General features: G+C 37.4%; 1 protein-coding gene across 2 annotated transcripts; it reads left to right on the top strand.

Annotated features, from left to right (window-relative positions):
• The first annotated feature begins 494 nt into the window (after positions 1 to 494).
• Positions 495 to 23,275, top strand: LOC117287913 (N-acetylgalactosaminyltransferase 7-like). 2 transcript variants are annotated; one of them, XM_033768551.1, is made up of 10 exons: positions 495 to 828; positions 7,843 to 8,144; positions 10,065 to 10,231; positions 10,593 to 10,806; positions 13,653 to 13,826; positions 14,438 to 14,555; positions 15,432 to 15,554; positions 17,534 to 17,752; positions 18,276 to 18,494; positions 18,680 to 23,275. In XM_033768551.1, the coding sequence occupies exons 1-10, from the start codon at positions 679 to 681 to the stop codon at positions 18,821 to 18,823; spliced, it is 1,830 nt and encodes a 609-aa protein (XP_033624442.1). In that variant the 5' UTR covers positions 495 to 678; the 3' UTR covers positions 18,824 to 23,275. The 2 variants fall into 2 exon arrangements, with proteins under 2 accessions (XP_033624442.1, XP_033624432.1); XM_033768541.1 differs by lacking the exon at positions 15,432 to 15,554 and adding an exon at positions 15,229 to 15,351.
• Positions 23,276 to 23,393: the final 118 nt, after the last annotated feature.

The following is a 23,393-nucleotide window of genomic DNA, read 5'->3' as shown; positions in this document are numbered from 1 at the left end:
ACATTGCTAATAAGAACAAAACATCTTGAACCTAGCTGTTCCTACTCCCAACATTGCTCGGGTGACGACAATTTTCTCAACATCCTCCTCTCTAAATCCCCCACTCTATATTCACTCACAACAGCAACATGTTTAGAATTTGATAAGGTTCTCTACATGTATGCCTGCGGTCCAATGACAAGCAATTTTTTGTCATACAATCTTCAATCCACCATTTGCCTGGTCATTTTAGTTGACTCAAAAAAACATTATTTTTCACAAAGTTTGTTTTGAAGGGGTCAGGGAAATCTAAAATATTCTTAAAATTCTGTTAGTTATTTAACTGAGCACCACCTGAATTATAATTGTGTCGATTCCCGTTAGCCTTGATGAAGTTTTTCAACAAAATTAAAATAAAAAGTTTGGGAAATGATTTTTCTTTGGAGAGTGGTAAAGGGCGCCATCTGTTGACACCATGCCAATAAATAACTTGGGTCAGCTGTGTGTGAGTCGAGTGTGGGGGCCCGGGTGTACTGTGCTCTAGTGCATAGTGCATGCAGTGATTCGTTGCATGTAGTACGCATGTAAACAAGACCGCAACGTGTCACACGCACACTCTCACGACGTAGGACTCGGAGCGGTAGCTAGAGTAGATAACTATTTCGTCTGCATTACAACTCAATCCTGAATTGTTTCTAAATGGCTAGATTTCGAACCAAAAGATGTGTCCTTTTCGTTACCGTTACTGTGGTGGTAGTTTTTATGTTGAGGACGTTTTTAATGGCGGGTGAGATGTCAGGGAATGCCAATGGAAGCAAGAACAACCAACCCAATCAGGCAAACAAACTGGTAAGTACTATTCTAACTCTAAGACGACTAAGAATTTCTACTCAAATTGTCTTAACTCCACTGCACTGCATGTGACCTCAGCAAGTGCCTGGATGTGCTTTTTTGTACTCACAAGTTACAAATTATTCAATGTAAAGCCACAGCAGAGTACAGTCCAGACTGCTGAACTGCCATAATGTCATTGCACACAGTTGATTGCAAAACTGGGCTTGACTTAGCCCCACTTGTCTTGTGTGGCTAAGGATAGCTAAATCCTTATCCTTGGCCACACAAGTGGGGCTAGGCTTGATTTGAAGTTGAATTGAATGAGTGTCAATAATTTTAGTATTCAATTAAAAACTGCAAGCAGCAATCCTGTCTTTTTGTTTGTGTTATTTTGCAATGTTGTTTTTTTGTCACTCAAATACAAGATTAAACTATATAACTTAATTAAGTTGCAAGTCAAATTCACAAAACTTTACACAACTGTGTAAGTCCACTTTGGACGCTTATGGCGAAAAAACATTGCGCAAGTGGACTTACGCTGTTGTGAAAAGTTTTGTGAAATTGACTGCTGATGCGTTTACAAAGTTTGATAAAATTGTACAGTTCTGAACCCAGTACATAGGCAAGGAATTCTGGACACAAGGAATGTGAACGAAGCTTCAGCTTAATTCCTCTATTATTACTTTTTAGGTATAACTATAAAATATATTGCAGTAGTCAGTACCTTTATATTCTGGACTCCGTCGCATTGAGTGTCAGAGTCTAACCTGGGCTTAATATGAGCCATCTTTTCAAAGAAGGCGCAGATTTGTCTAGTTACCTGTAGTTACCTGTCTTCACGGGCTCTAATTTAAGACTAAGTCCTATAATGCCCACCTTATTTCATTCAAAATCCACTGCATGGGTTATCATGTTGTACAAAGATTAATCTGAACTTGGAAAGCAGATATATATTGATGCTGCTTCTACTGCCTTCTTTTAATAGGGACCATGTTCCAGTGGTCAACTACTCTGTGTGTAAAGCTGTTCTTTCTGATGTTCAATTGTGGACATGTTGCGTCTGAATTTTCTTGCTATGGCCTCTCAGGTTTATGGTTCCTTCCTTCATCAAAAAAAGGCTATCTTTGTCCACGTCACTGAGTCCTTTCGTTATCTTGAACACCTGGATCATGTCACCTCGAAGGCGTCTGTAGGCCAAAGTGGGCAGGTCAAGCAAATCTCTCCAGCCGGTTCCTGTATGGGAGATCCTTTATACTTGAGACCATTTTTGTTGCCCTTCTCTGCACTTTCTCCAGCTTAGTGATGTCTTGACTGAGAAATGGATTCCACACACAATTTGCATATTCCAGGTGGGGTCTAACTAACGGTTTTGTGTACATATATAGCAAACAAAACATATCTTCATCCATGCGCAAATGTCCTCCTTTAGACCCACTATTCTGTTTGCTTTGTTGGCAACCACCCAAACATGTTTGCTGCACTTCAGTGATGGGTCAAATATGACACCAAGATCCTTCTCGTCAGCCCTTACTTCCACATTTGTCCTCGTTAGACGTTGTTCCATCTGGCATACTGTATGGACTGGTTCCGTCTTGGTTCCCATAATGCATTATACCGCAGTTACCAACATTGAACTTTAACTGCCATTTCTCTGCCCAGTCGTAGAAGCTGTCTACATGTAGGTCGTGTTGGAGTGTTTCTCTGTCATCCTGAGTTTTAATATAGGGGTGTATACCTTGGTGTCGTCTGCAAAAATTTCTGCATGACGTCACCTGTGATTCGTTGCTTTAACTTGCACACACCTTCACACATGGGTGTGTGAAGTTGAACTAAACCGAGTTGTGAGTTGTACTTGTAATGTTTAAAGTGGTTTCTGAGACAACAACCCCCATCTCTGATCGGGGTATTCCCGTAAAGACCTAGTGCCGATACACTGGCCTCTCTCCACTTCTTGGTCCTACGCCCACAAATATAGCATCAGGATAAAAGATAATTTTTCGATAAAAATTCACACAGTTTTTGGCCGAGATTTTCCCCAGTTGTAATTTGTCACTCACCATTCCTCGTTTGTGGGAGCATACTAAAAAAAAAATCAATGCTCTTGTTTTGGTTTGATGAAAAACATCATTTTTGATATCATAAAATTTTATGGATTACACTAATTCAATTTGCAATCATGGGTATTATGAATAATAATTACTATTTATGTTAATATAATAATAATTATATTCAGTGCATAAATTTCAGTTATGGGAGAACTCTCAAAGCGCTGCAAACAATGTTACCAATACAAGTGTAGGAGCTTATCTTCAAAAAACTTAACTATTAAAGATACCAAAAAGATTGAGCAAACAGGTCAGATTTTAGGTGTATTTTGAAGAGATACGTGTCCTTCTGAGAATGGAGGGTAGCAGTTCCAAATAGAGTTCCAAAGGGTGGGTGAGCTGAAGGCAAAGTATTTTTCCATGTTCCGTTCAACTGAAATGAATGTTTTGTAGAGTGGAACCGTGTGCTGTTTGATGAATTAACCACATCCTATTGCAGGCTTGCTTAGTGCATCATCTGTCTTTTAAAATCGTGTTGATGAATGATGTTGAATGGTCAGACAGTAAGGGGGTTAACAGAAAATGCTTCTAAAGGTTCAACAATGATTAGCGTCAACGTTTTCCTGAACAGAACAGCATCTAGAAAGCAGTTCATTTTGACAGTAAAGCCAGAGGCACCACCATGCAGACACGTGTCTCTTTGAATCTATGCTAAGGAATATCAAGAGTAAGCTGAAAGGAGTCTTTCCTCCTCAGATCTCTCTTTCTGGACAGGATTGTCCTTTAAAGGGTTTTGATACCCTTTGTAGATCAAGTTTGTGACCATAACACGAATCCTTACTCACACTGTGAATGAAGAGATATAGTATAATTTACCTGTAGAAGTTTCAGCTTCTCAAGACGTCAAGTTTTTTTTAGGAAAAAATTGAAAATCACAGAGCAATGTAAATCCGTTGTACATGCTTAAATAAATTTTGCCTTATGAGACAAAAATTATTTTTGTGAAATTGTTTTTTCTCAATGACTACAGCACCTCAGCAAGTAATATTTTAAGGGAAGCATTCTACCATCATCTTTAAACTGTTTAAGTAACGTAAATCCGTGGACATTGTGTTTTGTGTCGTACAAAATGTACACAAACCCTTTAAAGACGCTGGACACTATTGGTACTTGTCAAAGACCTGTCTTCTCACTTGCTGTATCTCAACATAATGCATAAAATAACAAACCTGTGAAAATTTGAGCTCAATCGGTCAGCGAATTTGCAAGATAATAATGAAAGAAAAAACACCCAATTGTTGTCGCGCAAAGTTGCGTGCTTTCAGATGCTTGATTTCGAGACCTCAAATTCTAAAACTGAAGTCTCAAAATCAAATTCATGGAAAATTACTTCGTTCTCGAAAAGTACTCCACTTCAGAGGGAGCCATTTCTCACAATGTTTTATACTATCAACCTCTCGTCATTACTCGTTACAAAGTAAGGTTTTATGCTAATATTTATTTTGAGTAATTACCAATAGTGTCCCCTGCCTTTAAGGACTCCTTCCTGTTCAGATCTCTCATTCTGGACAGGGTTGTCCTGTAAGTAGAGAAGCCCCTTGAGGCGATAGTTACACCTTCCTCCATGGTTACACCATGCAAGATGATGTATTCATGTAAATGATAGCCTCTGTGAAACTTGCAGTCAATTTAATACATCAGGGGTCGATTTCACACACTAGTCCTTACTACATGTAGGAATAAAAAACGCATGGCTAGTCCTAAGTTAGGACAAGTACTTGAGATAAGACTAGTCCTAACTCTTTGTGAAATCCACCCTAGGATCTTGACCATCAGTCTAGAGTAGGTTACTACACTATTAATTATGACAAGCATGGATTACTGCAGACACGTTCGTTCGTTCATTATTCCAGATTATGTACGTGTTCTCTCAGTCTCACAAAATCAGTTGCATCAGCATTCAACAGACAGAAAAGGAATTAATTTTAATTTAAACAGTTTAGCATACGTTCATTACGTGGCATACATGTAGATCATTCACCTTTAAGTTAGAGAAGTCAAGATACAACAACAGAAACTCTGAGTGTTCCTGCCCTCATCCTTTTTTCTTAGTCTCCCCGTCCCCTTAGGCTATCTAGGTGATTTAATTATTTTCATTTCAATGTTGTGACACTATTTTTGTGACCATCCAATTATAGATATCTAAGCTTTTAAAGCCAGCAAAATATCAGTCATGGCCCTTGAAACAATATTTAAAAAATAATCTTACTGGAAAAATCGTGAACTGTCTCAAAACTCCAGACCAGGTTGCAAGTTGTTTGGCCAGTGTTTTGTGTGCCAGAAACATTTCTGAAGTTTGTGGTCATTGGCACCGAACAGTTTTGGACAACAGAAATAATAGCTTTCAAATTGTTGAATTGTGTTCCTTTATGCTTTTGAATTAGACTGCTTGTTCCAACTGATGGTTTTCAGCTCATTGGGTGTGTAATTGGTATTACAATTTGTCCATATAACCCTTTTATATCAAGGTCTGTGGTCTTGTTAACATAGTGCATTGCATGCATAATCAAAATGTGTGTATTGGTTGAATTGATGTTAACTTTTTAAACAATAATGTAGAAACTGCTTCACTACTGTTCTTCTTTGGTTCAAGTCATCTCTTTCTGATAGACAAAGTCAGGTTTCTATTATAATAACTACTCTTATCCAGTTGAGTACGGACCACCGCAAGGGTCCATTTTAGGTCCCTTGAATTGTTGAAGTTACACCCTCTCATTTGTCAGTGTCTTAAAGGCAGTGGACACTATTGGTAATTACTCAAAATAATTATTATCATAAAACCTTTCTTGATTACAAGTAATGGGGAGAGGTTGATAGTATAAAACATTGTGAGAAACAGCTCCCTTTGAAGTGACGTAGTTTTCGAGAAAGAAGTAATTTTCCACGAATTTGATTTCAATACCTCAGATTTAGAATTTGAGGTCTCGAAATCAAGCATCTGAAAGCACACAACTTCATGTGACCATAGTGTGACAAGGCTGTTTTTTCTTTCATTAATATCTCGCAACTTCGATGACCGATTGAGTTCAAGTTTTCACAGGTTTGTTATTTTATGCAATGTTGAGATACACCAAGTGAGAAGACTGGTCTTTAACAATTACCAATAGTGTCCACTGCCTTTAAAGTCACTGCAGTACAGGTACATGATACACAGCTGTATTGTTCCTTTGACTCTAGAATACCTGGTGTATGGCAAGTTGCCATAAAAAAAGCTGCTGCTGTGTGTTACCATGACAATACTGATGTTCAACAGTGGATGACTTGCAACAAGTCATTAGCTAAACGAAAAACTAAATTGAGATCATTGTGCTTGTACTCCCCAAAACCTTTAAAGAAACTGCCTCAGGTATCTTTTCCTATGGGTGTTGCACACATTGGCCATTTGGGAATCATATTACTCATATAAAAAAAAATAACAGTCGGAAGTATAAGCAAGTTTCTAGCCTCTGCCAATCACCTAATTTTCAATTACAAAACATGGGAATAATCAAAAGCATACTTTCTATCATGTTGAGTCTTCTCCCATTTTGAATATATGGCATTAATCCTATATTGTGCTACGTTTTAAAGAATTGGACAGAATTAAAATATTACAAAATAAGGTGCAAATGGTTTGGCATTTTCCAACCTTTGAGCTGAGAGAATTACCCCATCACTCGATCCAGGAAACTTTCTTGAGCCTACCAAGTACCAATTTTTTTATTTTTTTTTCAAAATGTATGAAAGGTCCCTTTTCACACGATGATACACATCCTTGGTAAAAACTTCCGCTTGCATAAGATTTTGTCATTGGTTTGGACTGCTGAGAAAATATACCAATGTTTGACCCTGGACAGTACAAAAATTGTTGTATTCTCATACCAGGTACATTTTGTAAAACTTAACAACCATGCTACAATAGACCCTTCACATGAAATGTAAATTGCACATAGCGCATGCGCACTAACGTTTTGGTGGGCAAAATGAGGGAAAATCGCGCTATTTTGTACACGGCTAATGGGTGCGTGACGCACACACGATTGCGCGTCTGCTTAGTGCACAACTCTATAGTGTTTGCCAACCAACAGGGTCTGTACGCATGCGTGAATGTAATTAGCATATTTCATGGAAAGGGTCAATTAAGCAGGGGATCCTTGCTAAATTGCTCTTGTATGTGAGGCCTACATGTAAGACCCACTTCTAGCCATGTTAATTTCTATTATGTGGACAATGATACTGATGGAAAAGCGCCTTCTAAAAATTGTAACTGCTGTAATTTTGTTATTTGATTTTTTGTGTCTGGCCAAAACCAGCTTCTACCATTTAAAGAACGTTTGTTTGTCGAGCATGAAAATGCTTAGCAGAATCCGAACAGGTTTTTAACTATGTCGTACAGTATCTGCCAGTTTTCCGTATCCAGTCTGGATGAACAAATCAATAGCTCACGGTGAGATAATTGCTGGGGGAAAAAATTGAATAAATTGCAGCTGTCACCACAGCTGTGCGGCTTGAGCCTGGTGGTCCATCCTGTATGTGTGCGCATGATGCACACTAATACATTTGGCTTTTTATTAAGGATTCGTGTCCTTAAATCCAACATTTCAGTATTCGTCCACAAAGTCTTACTTACCTGTACATTTGCGAATGCAAATCACGTAACACGTATCAATAGTTTGGTTGAAAGTCTGTTTTCACAGGCACACCACCTGTGTTTGGGGTAAACATCTCTTTCGGTTTCTCCACTGGAATAAGTTTCCCTGAAGAACGTGATAAGAGAGGAAAGTATAGATGTGGTGATTACTCAGGTTTGTGTCTGGTGTTCTTTGTAATGGCATACATGTACATGAACATGTATGTATGTGAGATTGGTTAAAACTTTAAACATGATAGTTTCTCTGTCCTTACTCTATCCTACGGTTTAAATGAGATTTTTTTTTTATCACAGAAAATTGCCGATCTGGCCCATGATTCCCAAGCAGCTGGTATTGATCGCCCACCAATGCACAAAGACACTCACAGCTTTCAGTTACCAGCTCATCAAGGGGCTTCCTTGAAGAATATACCTGGGAATTATGAGCCTGACATACCCCCTCCCCGTGATGGACCGGGCGAGAATGGGGTTCCGGTCAGAACCGGTGCAGGCGAGAAAGAGGCGGTGGAGAGAGGTATAAGGGAGTACGGTTTTAATCAATATGTCAGTGATAAGATATCATTGGACCGGAACATACCAGATCTAAGAAATGCCCAGTAAGTATTTTTATTCTTAAAACAAGATTTGCACTAAAGTAGAAAAAAAATAATAATAATAAAGGCACTGGCGGGTTTTGTAATTGTCAAAAACCATTATTTTCAGCATGCATGCAATAGCAAATCTGTGGACATTTTTACTCAATTGGTCATTGAAGTTGCAAGAAAATAATGATAGAAAAAACACCCTTGTTGCACAATAATTTGTGTGTTTTCAGATGCCTAATAAAAGGTTCAAGGCCTGAGATCTAATGTAAACAAAATTATGTTCCTTCTAGGGGAGTCGTTTCTCACAATGTTTTATACTATCACGAGCTCTTCATTGCTCGTTGCCAAGTAGGTATTTAAAATGCTAACAATTATTTTGAGCAATTACCAATAGTGTCCAGTGCCTTTAAACAGGATTGTGTTTTGGAGATGTTTCTAATCCAGGACATAAGTAATAAAGATCTAGTGGGAAATAAAATACACTGTTTGCGTCCATCAATGCCGAGGGTTGGATAATAACAGACACTGTTCATCATGCATTGTCATGCATGACATTTGATTAAAAGATTGTTTGAAGTCCCAACACGTAAATTCTGCCTGTGGTGACAAAGTCCTTAAAAAAACGCCAGGGAAGCGCGAAAGAAAAACATGCTACTACCAAATAGAAAACTTGCACAATTAATTCCCTCATGCCCTTCATCATTGTGCATGAGTACAGATCCTATGGGTATTTAGAAACATGTTATATGTTTTAAAACTTAAAAGGCAGTGGACACTATTGGTAATTACTCAAAATAATTATTAGCATAAAACCTTTCTTGGTGACAAGTAATTGGAGAGGTTGGTGGTATAAAACATTGTGAGAAACAGCTCCCTCTGAAGTGCCATAGTTTTGGAGAAAGAAGTAATTTTTCACGAATTTGATTTCGAGACCTCAAGTTTAGAACTTGAGGTCTCGAAATCAACCATCTAAACGCAAACAACTTCATCTTTGAAGGCACTGGACACAATTGGTAATTACTCAACATAATTGTTAGCACAAACCTTACTTGGTAACGAGTAATGGGGAGCTGTTGATAGTATAAAACATTGTGAGAAATTGCTCCCTATGAAGTAACATGGTTTTTCAGAGAGAGGCATTTTCTCACTCAAATAATGAAAGACTTAAGCTGAAACCTTTTTTATGCATCTGAAAGCACACAAAGTAATGCAACAAGGGTGTTTTTCTTTCATTATTCTCTTGCAAATTCGATGATCAAATGAGACCAAATTTTCACTGGTTTGTTATTTTATGCATATTTTTTGGGATACACCAAGTGAGAATACTGGTCTTTGACAATTACCAAACGTGTCCAGTGCATTTAATACTCCTTCCTCTCTCTCACATCAGACATTTTATTGTAGCCTAAACTCCTTGACACCCCTTAGCAGTGTTTATGCATGAATTTAGTTTCTTTAAGAAATAAGATACTGCTACATGTAGGTGTAAGGATGCAGTGGACTTGAGGCAGGGGTGTAATAGTGTTTTGATAAGAGCGGTAACATTATACAGGCAGTGTGTCTCAATCTATATATTAAGCTAAATGTAATTGGCAGTTACAAGATTACTTTTACACTACTGAGGAAAGCTGTGCTACGTTAAAGGTGCAATGGGCAAATTCCACATTGAATAAGGTTGCCCCAAACAAGCCCGTAAGCCACTCTTGTTGAGGGGCTACAAGAACAAAATATTTCAGATAAAGATAACTCTGGGGAGCTGAGGGTAGGAATTGATATTCTTCTTGAAATAGTCTAGATTGCTTTATTGGGGAAACATGAACCAACCTGATTCACAAACTCATTATTATGACATGATATCCATCATGATGACATAAATGATTTTGTGGTGTTATTATAAAGTTCTGTTTTCTTTACTGTCTTGTGGTAACCCAGATGCAAGTATTGGCATTATCCTGAGAAGTTACCAACCACCAGCGTCATCATAGTATTCCACAACGAGGGCTGGTCTACGCTACTCAGAACTGTACATAGTGTGTTCAATCGATCTCCACCACAACTCCTTCATGAAATCATACTAGTAGATGATGCAAGCACTAAAGGTCAGTTTCCTTCAAAAATCTGAAGGGGTGGAATTTCTAGAATCATACAAAAATAGCCTGTATTCAAAGAAACTGTTGAACACTTTAGCATTATACTGACTACACTTTTACAAAATTGTATATCCGTCTGAAATAAATAGATTTTTTAAACCAGGGACTGTTCTTTCATTACAACATGTACTATGGCCAGATTTATGCACAAGATTCTTGATCAATTAAAGGTGATGTCTTTTCTTGGTATACTCTTCCCTTGTTTTGCTTCAGTTTGATTGGTTTAATACAACACACATGGGAGTTAGGGACCTTAAACAAAATTGAGCGATTTTGAGCGAGTGTTTTTTTTCTTTTTCGGATGAGACAGAGCATGTGAAGAAGAAGCTAGACGATTACGCCCTGTCTGCGCGGTTCAGTGGTAAACTGAAAATTGTGCGGAATGAGAAGCGTGAAGGGTTGATCCGGACACGCATCAATGGAGCCAAAGCCGCAACGGGGGATGTTCTGCTATGGTTGGATGCACACTGCGAGGTTGGAATTAACTGGTTGGCTCCTCTGCTCACCCCGATAGCACTCAATAGGTAAAAAGACATTTCCAAGTAGAGAGTTAAAGGGAAGGTATATGTTTGGTAATCACTCTGTCAAAACTAAAGGCAACACAAGACGAATTTACTTGGTGACAAGTACAACAGCTTTCGAATAGTACAGAACAATTTGAGAGTCATCTTACTTTGATGTAATGTGATAAGAAATTGAGTCTGAGAAGCGCTACTGTCGGAAACGTTTCTCAGATTGTGTATTCCAATTACCACCTTTTGAAATTAAGTCTACACATGTTAGTTTTAATTTATATAGGATTAAAACAATCCAACGTGTAAAAACAAACAAATACTTTCCCATTAAAAGTATTTATTTTACTTGATTTTTGTGGTAACTTCCAGGAAATACTAGGATTATTTGAGTAATAATCACACAATGTACATGTACACTGTAAGCTGTGCGTTACATACTGTGCATATATAGCCTCCTGAATTTTTGCTTTCTTTTCTTTCTGGAGGTATTCAGTCTCAAAGAATCATTCATGTTCATGTATAAATGCTTTCGTGTTATCTGTTGCATGAGCCTCCATTATCAAACCATTTTATCTACATGTATTATTTATTTACTAAAACATTTACAGCTCCTGTATGCACTGCATAATTGTTATAAACAATTATGCCTCAAATTAAGTTTGTTAGTTTTCTGCCATGCAATTTGTGTCAGTGCACTTTTCTTATGCAGTCACATTATAAAAGTGGTAAATAGACTCTCTCAAAACTGATGCGATAAAAACTGCACAAATATGCATGTTAGTCAGTACAGGTGGGTAAACATATAACTTGGACCATGTATGCATGCAATGTTAGTGAAATTTTGACACGTTTGTCTGAAATCCAAGAAAAAACATGAGGGAAGAGTTTTAACTGTGTCATCAACAAAAGTCACACCTGTATGACAGGACAAATATTAACAGTTTGCGCATTAGGGAAAAGACTTGTCCACCTCTGGACTGCTCTCTTATCAGCATAGCCCTGTCCTTGTTTTTAAGGGGCAGCCATGCCAGAAGTAAATTTCTGCACCATTTAACAACGGCTGCAGATGCTGGAAGGGGAAAGCTGATTGTGTTTATATAGCAACGGCTGAGATTGATGAAGAGGGTGGGTTGAGCACGTGGAGGAATCACCGACTAGAATCCTTTAGGCCAAATATAGAAAAAAAACATGTTTACCGCCCTGTCTGCTACCTTTTTAGAAGCTGGTCTCCTTTTTCTTTTCTTTTTTCTTTTCTTCTTTTTTCACCCTTTTTAATGAAAAACAATTTCCCCCCCCCTTTTTTGTCTTATTTTGAACATGTGTCTTTTTCATAAAAAAAAAGATACATTTAAAGGATCTCATACTTTTTAGTTTTTTGTTTTTAATGTGTCAGGTGGCCATTTTGAGAAGAAAAAAATGTCCCTCCTTCCTTTTTTCAAAAAGGCAGGACGCAAAACATGTTAATTCTTTTTTATTTGGCCTTACATTCTCGACAGAGACGGGAGATGGGGATATTGATTTTAAAGAGGCAGGGGTTCATTCTCTTTACCCTTTGGAAACTGACTACAGTCAATAAATGTTCGAGGAAATACAAATTATATTCTCTTGTCAAATTTCATCAATATTCATTTAAGGAAATATTGAACATGGAAAAAAAAAACAGGGAAAAAAACCATTCAGACATTGAATGGACAAATAGACCTTGACATGAGATCTACATGAACAAAAAGACAAATAAACAGATACAAGGAACTTAAAAAGCTAGGAACTTATCTAAAGCCATTAAATTTTCACATGTTAGTTTCACATGTTCTATATTTATATAGGATTGAAATAATCATCAAATGTCTTGAAATGAAAAATCAAACGGTTATTTATATAGGATTAAAATAATCAAATGTCTTGAAATGAAAATCAAACGGTTCCAGAAACCAAATGATACTTTCCCTTTTAAGGACAAAGCGCCTGCTATTCAAGTGTCAATGTCTGTGTAGAATATAACATCACTTCCCTGTAGGAAATGGTGTTAATGTAAGAATATTAGATGGCCAGTATGTACATACAGTTGCCCCACCACCTTAATGAAGCACCAGTCTAAACACTTGACCTTTTGACAATCTCACACTCTTGTCGTAGGAATGTTATTTAATATAATAAAGACAATGTGTTTTTTGACAGTGACTTTTTCCCCTGCATCCTACAGAAGAGAGAAATTGATATTTCTTGAAAATATTAATGTGCAAATTTTTGTGTGAAATTGACATACATTCATATTTCATGCTTTAAATTTTGCTTTGTTGAATGAGTATGTCCAGGAATTGTTTGAGGCTTGCGGCAGCACCATGTGTGGATCTCTTTTGGGTTGTGTTAGTTCTTAAAAGAACAGGTGGTTGACAACTCAACATTTGTATCAGTATGCTCCGGGCCCAATTTCATAGAGCTGCTTAAGCACAAAATTTTGCTTAAGCGAAAAAATCATTGCGTACTAAATCAGATTACCGGCCAAGACTCCACTCCATTGTTATGCTAAGTAAACAACAGCTAAATAGCAGTCACAAGCAATGTATATGGCATGAAATTTTGGCCAGTAACATGTGTAAAATAAGCGAGCTATTTTCGTGCTTAAGCAAATTTTTTACTTAAGCAGCTCTATGAAATTGGCCCCTGATCGTCTTTAGAAGCATACGTTGAGTTGTGAATCAACCACCGATTCTTCTCAGAACAAACACTACTCAGATATGATTCACACATGGTGCTACCACAAACCTCACCTGATTATACTCCCACCATGCTAAGTTTCAAATTCTTCAAACTTTTGTCTTATTCAGTGTTTCCTTTTTTCGTTTTTTTCACAGAACAACAGCTGTGTGTCCCGTCATCGACGTTATCGACAACCAGAATTACAAAGTCTATCCGCAAGGAACGGGAGACCAAGATCGAGGAGGGTTTGACTGGAGTCTGTACTGGAAACATTTTCCCATCCCAGAGTTTGAGCGAAAGAGAAGACGCTATGAGACAGAGCCATACAGGTGTGTTAAACACTTCTGTGCAGTCAATTTCGGAGAAGTTGTTTGTACCCCAGTTTGGCTTGTTTAACTGTGAGCAGATTAATGAGCAGATTTTGAAACAGCCCCTTGCCTACCTCACCAATCTTGTGAACACTGAAATCACATTTTAAGGCTGGTTTTTTCTCCTTTCTGGTTTTTAATTGTAGATATATTCTTGGTGCATTTTTACATAATATGTTTTCTATTGTGCAGGTAACGATCTGGAATTTTTTCGCAATCCAGAAGTATGCTGTGATGACATTTTTATGTTTAGTTTTATGTGATGTCTTTTCTAACTTTTAATTTTTTTTTATAACAAATCCAGTCCGATTATGGTTGTAAATAAACTATCCTTACCTTACCTTTACCTTTTAAATAAATAAACCATAAACCATAAACCATGACAGGGATTGTTTTGGCTTAGCTGTAGAATATGAAAGTGAGAAGCAAGTAGACACTGTATTCAGCTAAAACGCTAACATGTTGCTATCAATCATGCAAAGTTTTAAACCTTTTTTGTGTTGATGTGTGTTTTTATATTATTGCTGATAATAATTTGCTGAAGTTGTGATTTCCAAATGTTAAACTCCCAGATCACCAGCAATGGCCGGCGGTCTGTTTGCCATGGACAGAGAGTTCTTCTTTGAGCTTGGAGCCTACGATGATGGCCTGGAAATCTGGGGCGGGGAAAACTTTGAACTCTCTTTTAAGGTATTGTAACCCTACCATCCTGATAAGATGTTATTTGCCCATGGCTTGCGCTCATAGACGGGCTTATGAACTCATGATGACAATATCCTAGTTTTGAGTGTGTTGTGGTGGGATGATCTGGAAGTTTTCCAACAGCGCCCTCTTTTGTTCAATAATAATATGTGCAGCTAGAGGAGAATTAGTGGAGCCGGGATCGCAGTAGCTGCGCAAACACTAATGTGGCTATTGCTCACAATAGACCTTATGCACATGACATCATTTTAGTTGGGCGCTCTTGTCTAGAGATCAAAAGATGGTTGCTCATTGGCCACCTATCTGTTGTGCAGTGCATAAATGTGTGTTACATAAAAAGAATGTTATCACAATGTGTTGTAATTCTTGTTTCTTTATTATTTTGAATTTGAGAAATTGCTGTGGAAATGATTTAATCCACACCACACACTTTACCAGACACACCAGTTTCAAGTCATCTTGATTTTATTCTTACTGTCAGTATTTGATTAGTTTGCTATATACATGTACCTTTCTATTTAGAAAGACTCTGCTCGGGTCGAAACTTGGCCACTAACAGTTTTTTGCATTTATGCCATAGGTCCTTTTGGTTGGTGAGCAGTTTACAAAAGCTAATTCCTTTTTCAGAGTCAGTATTTTTAGTTAAATTCCTATCCTTCAGATCTGGATGTGTGGTGGATCCCTCATCTGGGTCCCATGCTCCCGTGTGGGACATATCTATAGAATCCTCGGCAGGGTGCCATACTCGGCTCCAAACGGGAACATGGCAGTATTAAGTGAAATGGTAAGACAGTTATAATCAAGGTGTAATCCTAACTGGCGATGTTATTTTTGTTTTATCTTTGTTGATTGCGTGACCCTCAGCTGTGGATGTGCGGGGGGTCCCTTCTGTGGATACCTTGTTCCCGTGTTGGTCATGTGTATCGGATTCATGGTAAGGTGCCCTATTCATCTCCAGGTGGAAGCATGATGATGCTTAGCGAGAGGGTAAGAATGATCCTCACTCTCGGTGGCTAGATTTCTCTCTCTGCTCTGGTGGATGGATTTCTCAAACCCTTCTCCTACTTGGTTTAAGTTTCCCAGTAATTGTTTTGTCATCTTTATTTACTGGATTTCTTCCTCTGCTGTGTTATGAATAATGACGATCTTATTCTGAAGATTGTGCTTGGCGTAATTTTTGTTTATGCGATTGATTGTTGGTTTGGATTTGAATATCGTTACACCTAATCTCGATGTTTATTCAAACTCTTGGCCAACTCTCTCTCTGTCCAACCCCTCCCCCACCCCACCCCTTGTCTCCCTACCAATCCCAATCAGGGTTGGCTCTCTCATTGTGGAGTATGTCTGTCCCTTCTCTCACATTGTCAATATTGCCCGGGGTGTGGGGGACAGGGAGGGGTATGTTTTCAAATATCCCAATCATGTTGGTCTTGGTTGTCAGCATGGATTGAATTTTTGACTAATTTGGGAGAGGGGTGTGTTCTTACTGCCGAGTGTTCTAAATTCCAACCATTTAAGGCCGGGATTGTTGGTTGGATCCATTGTTAAACTGACGAACTGAAGACACTAGATGGAAGTCTCACCGGGTTAATTCTTCTTAGTATTTCTGGGCATGGGCAGAACGGATAATACCTGGTCAGTCTGATGAAGCCACATACACATAGTGTTTTTTTATTAATTCTAGTTTGTTCAGAAGTTGTAAACAAAAATGTCAGAGTAGCTTATCATCCCCCATTCAAGTGACGTTTTTTTTGTGATTAACTCTCACAAATGTTTACGTTGGATTATTAGACTAGTTGCTAACAATTCTGAACACTCATGTAAGTTTGATGGATATTAATTTGTTTGCTGTTTTCTTTTCTTCTTCATGTGTTGATTGGCTGAGTGTTTATATTGCTAATTCTGTGTATTTGATTCCCGGTTAAACTGCGCAGCATAAATGTCTTTATTTAAACCTCACTTTTTCCTTTGTTTGATAATTTAACTTGACACAACTAGCTTGAAATAATTTTGACATTTATTTGTCTTGTTTACTCTTTTACTCTTAACACGTTTGTTTTATCAAATCTTACATTTGATAACATCACCAACACTTCTCACTATTTAAGTCAGTTATTTATGATTAATTATTGTTGTGTGAATGGAAATGGTCTTTTTTTTAAGATGTCAAACTATGTAGGCCTACTTTAGTTATGAATGATTTTCCTTTGTGATTAATGAATTCATAGAGCTCCAAAAGTAGAAGGGTTTCAACAACCTCGTTCCCAGGGATGATCGAGCCCAGTGCGCTTGATCGCTTGGCCACAACATGCCACCTTATGCACAACACACATTCTGATATCACTTACTGTAGTGTAAATCAGGTAGTGTACCGGTAGTGTAGTATTGCACAGGCTTAGTACGTTACTTCAGAGGGAGCCATGTCTCAAAATGATTTATACTATCAACAGCTCTCCATTGCTCATGTTTATGCTAACAATTATTTTGAGTAAATACCAATAGTGTAATAAGCACTGATTTTGGCTTACAGTAAGCAGCACCCAAACCTTTTGCTCTTGTCTACATGTAGGTCTCATGCCCCATCCTCAAATTCTCGTTATAGTTCTTTACACTGTTTTAAGTCTCTGTTAAGAACTCATTTGTTTGAAGCTGCTTATTTGTAATCTGCTTATTTGTAATTGTATCTTTCACTCATTGTATACTTTATTGTTCTCTTAATGTGCTTATGCGCATTAGGCGCTTTACAAATGTCCTTGTTATTACTATATTAGGAAACTCAAGCATAACTTAATATTTGTTCTTAAACGCTCCTTCTTTGTTGTGTTATAAGTTTACATATTGTTTTTGTTGTAACTGGGGTTTGTTCCGGTTTTGGGGGAATAAAATTCAATACAACTATTTCTATTCTTTCTGGGCATCCAGTCTCAACTAGGTCACCAATTGAAACATCTCTGTTATCTTTCTAGAATCTGAAGCGTGTGGTGGAAGTCTGGTTCGACGAGTACAAAGAGTATTTCTACCGCAGTAAGCCAGAGGCCCTGCTGGTCTCTGCAGGAAATATAGACAAACAGCTTGAGTTCCGTCGTCAGAAGAAGTGTCGATCGTTCTCTTGGTATATGAGTGAGATTGCGCCAGATATTGTGGAGAAGTTTCCTCTACCTGCAGCTAATATACAATGGGGCGAGGTGAGTGCTGATACTCCATGAAGCGTTTTTAAATTCAGTTGCCGTCGCACAAAGACAAATTAACCTAGTATGAGAATTGAGCCTGTGATCTCCGAATTAACGTGAATTAATATAGAGCTATCAGGCCCTAGTGTTGGCAGTCACCCTATTTTGTAAATGTGTCAGTGTGGCTAGTCAGAAGCCATTTAACTTGTAACTGCAGTGTTTATGGGTAACAGGTTGAACGGTTTCTGATTAGCATCCCGGTCAAAGAAATTGACCGCCATTATTAGGGCTAGATAGATAATTGACCACCATTATTAGGGCTAGATAGATCAGTTAGTAGAGTGCCGGCACTTTGATCCGGTGTCGCAGGTCCAAATCGATCAAGTAAATTTGTCTTTGTTTATAACAAATTTGAGGTTAAAGTTAAACCTCAAATTCGTTAAAGCTTACTCATCAGGAATAATTCCATCTGAAAATAATTACTACTCATTTTTATGTATTCTGGGGAAATAAATAAACTTTTTGAATTGTGTTTTAGGTAAGAGTAGCCGGGGGTCATGTCTGTGTGGATTCAATGGGTCAGAAAGATGGCGGTAAGGTCGGTATGTCGTACTGCCACGGTGCTGGAGGCAATCAACTCTTTAGAGTAACGCAAGACGGCCAGTTTCGTATTCATGATCAATGTGCCTATAAATCATCATCAGATGTCAGGTTACGACGGTGCGACTCTACGAGGTATCAGTGGGTTTACAATTTGGTGAGTGTGATGAAAATCATAATCATATTCCATTATCAATTCTCTGATTCAGGCTTTCTTATTGTTGCTTTTTATTTTGCCGTTCGTTTTTAAAACAAAGATCACTTACTACCATCGATTGCTTGTATAGTGTTCATCATTATAAATAAAGTTCTTGCATTTGTTTGTCTTTCCTTGCTTTGCAGAACACACAAACATTATACTTGGAGGATCTACACGAATGTTTAGATCATAGACCAGCCACCAAAGAAGTTTATATGACAGCGTGTGTACCAGACAAAAAAACACAACAGTGGGAAATATCATCAAAGGGACTCAAACATCATTGACACATATCATCTTCATTTATTTTGCTTTTCTTAAATTTGTCTTGGATTTTGTATCCAAGCCAAGGACATCTTGGAGGTAAACTGTTGTGTGAGTAAACAGAACAGTGTTAAGGTTTGGCGACTGTAACCAAGGGCCCGATTTCATAGAGCTGCTTACTAGAGTAGGCTAAGGTTATCAGCCAACATACTATTTCACATGTCCCATTGACTGGTATCTTACTCACTTTTGCTTAGCAGAACAATTTTAAGCAATATTTACTGCTTAAACACAGTACTAAGACATCTATAACCATGCCTTTTTACATTTGAACATGCAATAAAAGAGATGAAACAGCATTAGTATTTCAAACAGCAACAACGAAATCAAAATTTTAAAACTCGCACATGTATGCTTTTAAGGTGACTTGGGTGTGATCCCTGGCTTTATGGCAGTAACAGGTTGATGGGCTTCTGACTGGCACCCCCGAACAAAGATAATGATAAAATAGGGTGATCACCAACGTTAGGGATAGATGGCTTAAATGGTAAAGCTTGGCACGTTAATCTGGAGTCAAGCTCAGTAAATTTTCTGTTGTTCACTTTAAAATGTAAATGTAAAATTGGTACAGAGAGTCGCCCTGAAATTTGTTTACCTCTGAAATATTCTAATGGCTGAATGATGGAAGTGTGATATCTGTGTCCTTGAGCAAGACAATAACCTTAATTGCTCCTCTTCACCAAGGTGTATCCTGAGGGAGTTGAGAAAGTTTGAGGAATGGTCCAAGTATGCCTGACGAGCAGGGATAATAATGTTGTAAAGGGCCTTGATGTATTTGGATATGTGGGCTCTTTAAGAATCCAATATTATTCTCATTTTATTATCTGTACATGTACATGTAGACCCTTTGCACTACGTGCAGTGCACTCACATGCGCCTATCCTGTTGGCCATTTAAGGGAGTCAAAATGGAGCACAAAAATGCACAAACGATTTGACTCGCTCTAGTTCTATTATAAAATTCTTTTATTTCCATGGAGAGCTACATATTCATATTAAGAGATGGTATTTCAAATTCAAGATGTAACCTATTTCATTTATTGTCTATTTTACTTTATTATATTTTAACAATAAATTATAAACGATTTGAGATCCATCAAACACAGGATCAAGGTTTTAGAAAAATATTGTTCAGTTTTATTTTTTTAAAGACCTAATTTAACATAAAGTTTTGGTAAGTAGTAAGTACAATTTGCTAGCGAGTCCATCCATGGTTTGGATTTGGAATAAAGTCAGAATAGAATTGGGAATTTTTATTAGTTTGTTTAAAATCGAGTTTTTGCATTTTGATAGGTCACTGAATATGTCCATGTGGCAGACAAGTTTTTCATTAGCTGTCTGAAGTTACAATGGGTTTTACACCACTCGTAATGCATTATGGCATTTTGCTGTATTAGCAGGCTTTAGTTCATTTGTATTATAAATCTTCAAAAGTTAGCACTTGTACACCATACATATTTTGTCTCGCCAGTGCAAAAAACATTGTTTCAAAATGCAAAAGTGTTTGATGACATCGCGTTTCAAATATATAGCCTACATTTTTTTACAGAGAATTTTGAGGTGATAGATGGTAAATTTGCATCGTGTTAACTCACATTAGTGTATATGGGTAAAACCAGAATGAATATAATTTTAAGTTCATTCTGTAATTTTGATGATATTAAGTCAAAGCATTATTGAATTTGACCTTTTGACTTGTGCAACAAAAACCCTCTTTGAAATGTTATTATGTTGATTGACTTTGTGTTCGTTTTAAAGTTTGCTCTGAAAGAGTAGCATGTATGGCATTTTAACATGTGGTTCGAAACAGAGCTTGAACAGAGAGATTTGTACACATCAGCCCAAAAGATGAAGAAATAGAATCTTACATTTCGTAGAGTCTGGTTTTCTATCAACTTTCAATGTGAAGAAAGGGGGCAGATCTCAAAACGTCCTCAGCTGTGACTTTTAGAACCTTGGATTAATGGAAATTAATAACACAAAATGTAGAAGTTCTTGTATGACCAGTGCAGCATCTTGCCTGCCAGGGAAATGTCCTTGAAAGTAACTTTTTTGTGAACAAAGGTAACATGGACTATAGCTGTACTATAGTTTTTTAGCTTATCAGCAGCTGAAATGCTAGGATTAATCCTATCTCGAGTTAGGAAAAATAACTAGTCGTAACTTAGGATTAATCATAAAGTTTACATGTTACAGTGAAAAACTGAGACTCGGCCTAAGATTAATCCCAAGTGAGGAGGAGTTTGTTGAAATTGATGGCTGGAACCTCAAAATAGAACATTATTTGGCTCTTTGGTGTTTGAAACCCTTTGGTAATTGTGAAGCAAATCAGATAATGGTTATGGCCCTTGTGTTTGGAGTTAACTATTGCTTGGATACTCATTTGAAAGTTCTGTTAACGTGTATACATTATTTATAGAAATGTGACATAACAATACTTTATACAAACCACTGTGTAAATATTATCTTAGGAATGTTGAAGGTATGTGTAAATATTAAATATTTTGTATACAGCATTAAAATTTTTCCTGCCAATTCCCATTTGGCAAAACAAAATCTTTGTATTTTTAATTCAGTACAGGTCTTTTACTCAAAGGGTTTGTTTTTCATTAGGAGACTTTTTAGTAATGGCGGCAGATATAACGGGACTTTTTTGCAGTTCTGAGCGCGCATGCTCAGTATTGCGCACGTAGGTCTGAGCATGCGCAATACTGTTAAAAAGGACTGTCTAAGAGTTCCATTGATCAATTGTGAATGATACAGAACTTGAATGATTAGTCAACATTTGGTCTTTATACAGAAAGAAAGAGTGCTACTGCATTCAATTAAACTCAGTGACAGGAAACAAGATTGCATTTTTAATAAATATTTATTTTATTTCCACATACATGTGTCTATATAAGTAAATGCAGGAGAGCAACAGACTTTAAACGACTCAAAAATATATTTTTTACAAAGATACAAGTAGCAATTTAATATACTTGTGGACAAGTCATTAAATGTCTGTCACATTGAGAGCGAAACAGCTCTCAAAACTAATTCTTGGAGACTGCTGCTCTGCGCAATATTACTATTCTCATCAGGACTACTGCTTCCATTTAACTATTAAATGAGAGCAGTAGTCGTGAGAACAGTAGACATGAGAGCATTAGTCTTGTGAGAGCCATTTTGCTGTCACAGTGACTTGTCCACAAGTTTAAGTAGTAATTGATACTTAATTTAGATTAGAGATGTTAATCAAAGTCTATTGGTGAGCTTGCTTACGGGCAAAATCAAACAAAGACAACTCTTTAGCAGACAATATTTCATCCAAGACAAATTCTTGGTTTTGAAAAGAGTCAGTGGTGAGACAGGCATTGACCAAAATAAAGTTCCTATCACTTGTGTAAATTTGTTTTGCACATTATTGTCCAGCTAAACATTTTTTTCATCACATTTGGACTAAATTCCATGAAATTGCTTTCCAACGAATACCGCGCTTACTAACCAAAGAATCATGCCTTATACAGGGTGCCATAAGCATAAATTTCGCTGATGTGTTGATATTGTAAAACAAAACATATTTTACCAATGCTGCACAATCACTTCCCTCCACTGATAAAAAATTATTAATGATTATACAAAAATTGATCAATTATCAAACTGAAGAATATGCTTTTATAACATGACTAAAATAGTACCAAATTTATATTGTTTATTTACAATGAAACAATGAAATATAATTAAATTTGTAAATAACTACCTCGTACAAAACTTGTCAGACATTGAAGTTTTGAAATAATAACCAATTTTGGGTGAGGCTTCACCTAGAAGAGGCGTGCGTGCAGCCCTGTCTCCTTTAAATTCAGATGCTTGACATAACTGCAACTGATTTGCCAAGTCTGTTTATTTAAAACGAATGACTTATACATCGGCTACTCTGTTGTGTGTAAAATGTGTTTCATAAGACCAACAGAAACTAAAGTTATTCCTTCCTGCTAAGATTTCAATTGATGGATCCATACGAATGGAATTAACAATTTTGAGGGCTCAATTTGTTTCGTGGGTTTCAACTTCAGGCATGCCTTAAAAACTATCTCTACTCCATGGGAGTTTGCAAACCCTGGCTGAAATGTGCATATAAGTCACCACATTTGACCAGACTAGGTAACTCCACATTCTGTCGCCATGGAAGGCCCCAAACTTGGGTCCACTCCACCGTGGACCATAGGGGCACCCAAAACATGGGTCCACTGGGGGAGGGGGGGGGGGAGATCCTGGGACCCCAAACTTGGGTCCACTGGGGGAATCCTGGGACCCCAAACTTGGGTCCACTGGGGGACAAGATACCAGCAAAACGGTCTGTGTTCAGACAAGCTCAATTTAGAAAGAGAACCTTATATTGTTGTAGCTTTATATACACAATATTCAAGTCAATACAACAGGCACAATCATATAATACATGTAAAATATACGGTAAGCAGGTAATCTGCTTAAACTCGGATATTGCATTATTATTAAATTAAAATAAAATAAAATTAAAAGAAAACTGCCC

This window comes from Asterias rubens, chromosome 1 (assembly GCF_902459465.1).
Source record: "Asterias rubens chromosome 1, eAstRub1.3, whole genome shotgun sequence".
Lineage (NCBI taxonomy): Eukaryota > Metazoa > Echinodermata > Asteroidea > Forcipulatida > Asteriidae > Asterias > Asterias rubens.
Note: the sequence above shows the minus strand (reverse complement) of the source record. Positions and strands in the feature narration are given on the sequence as shown.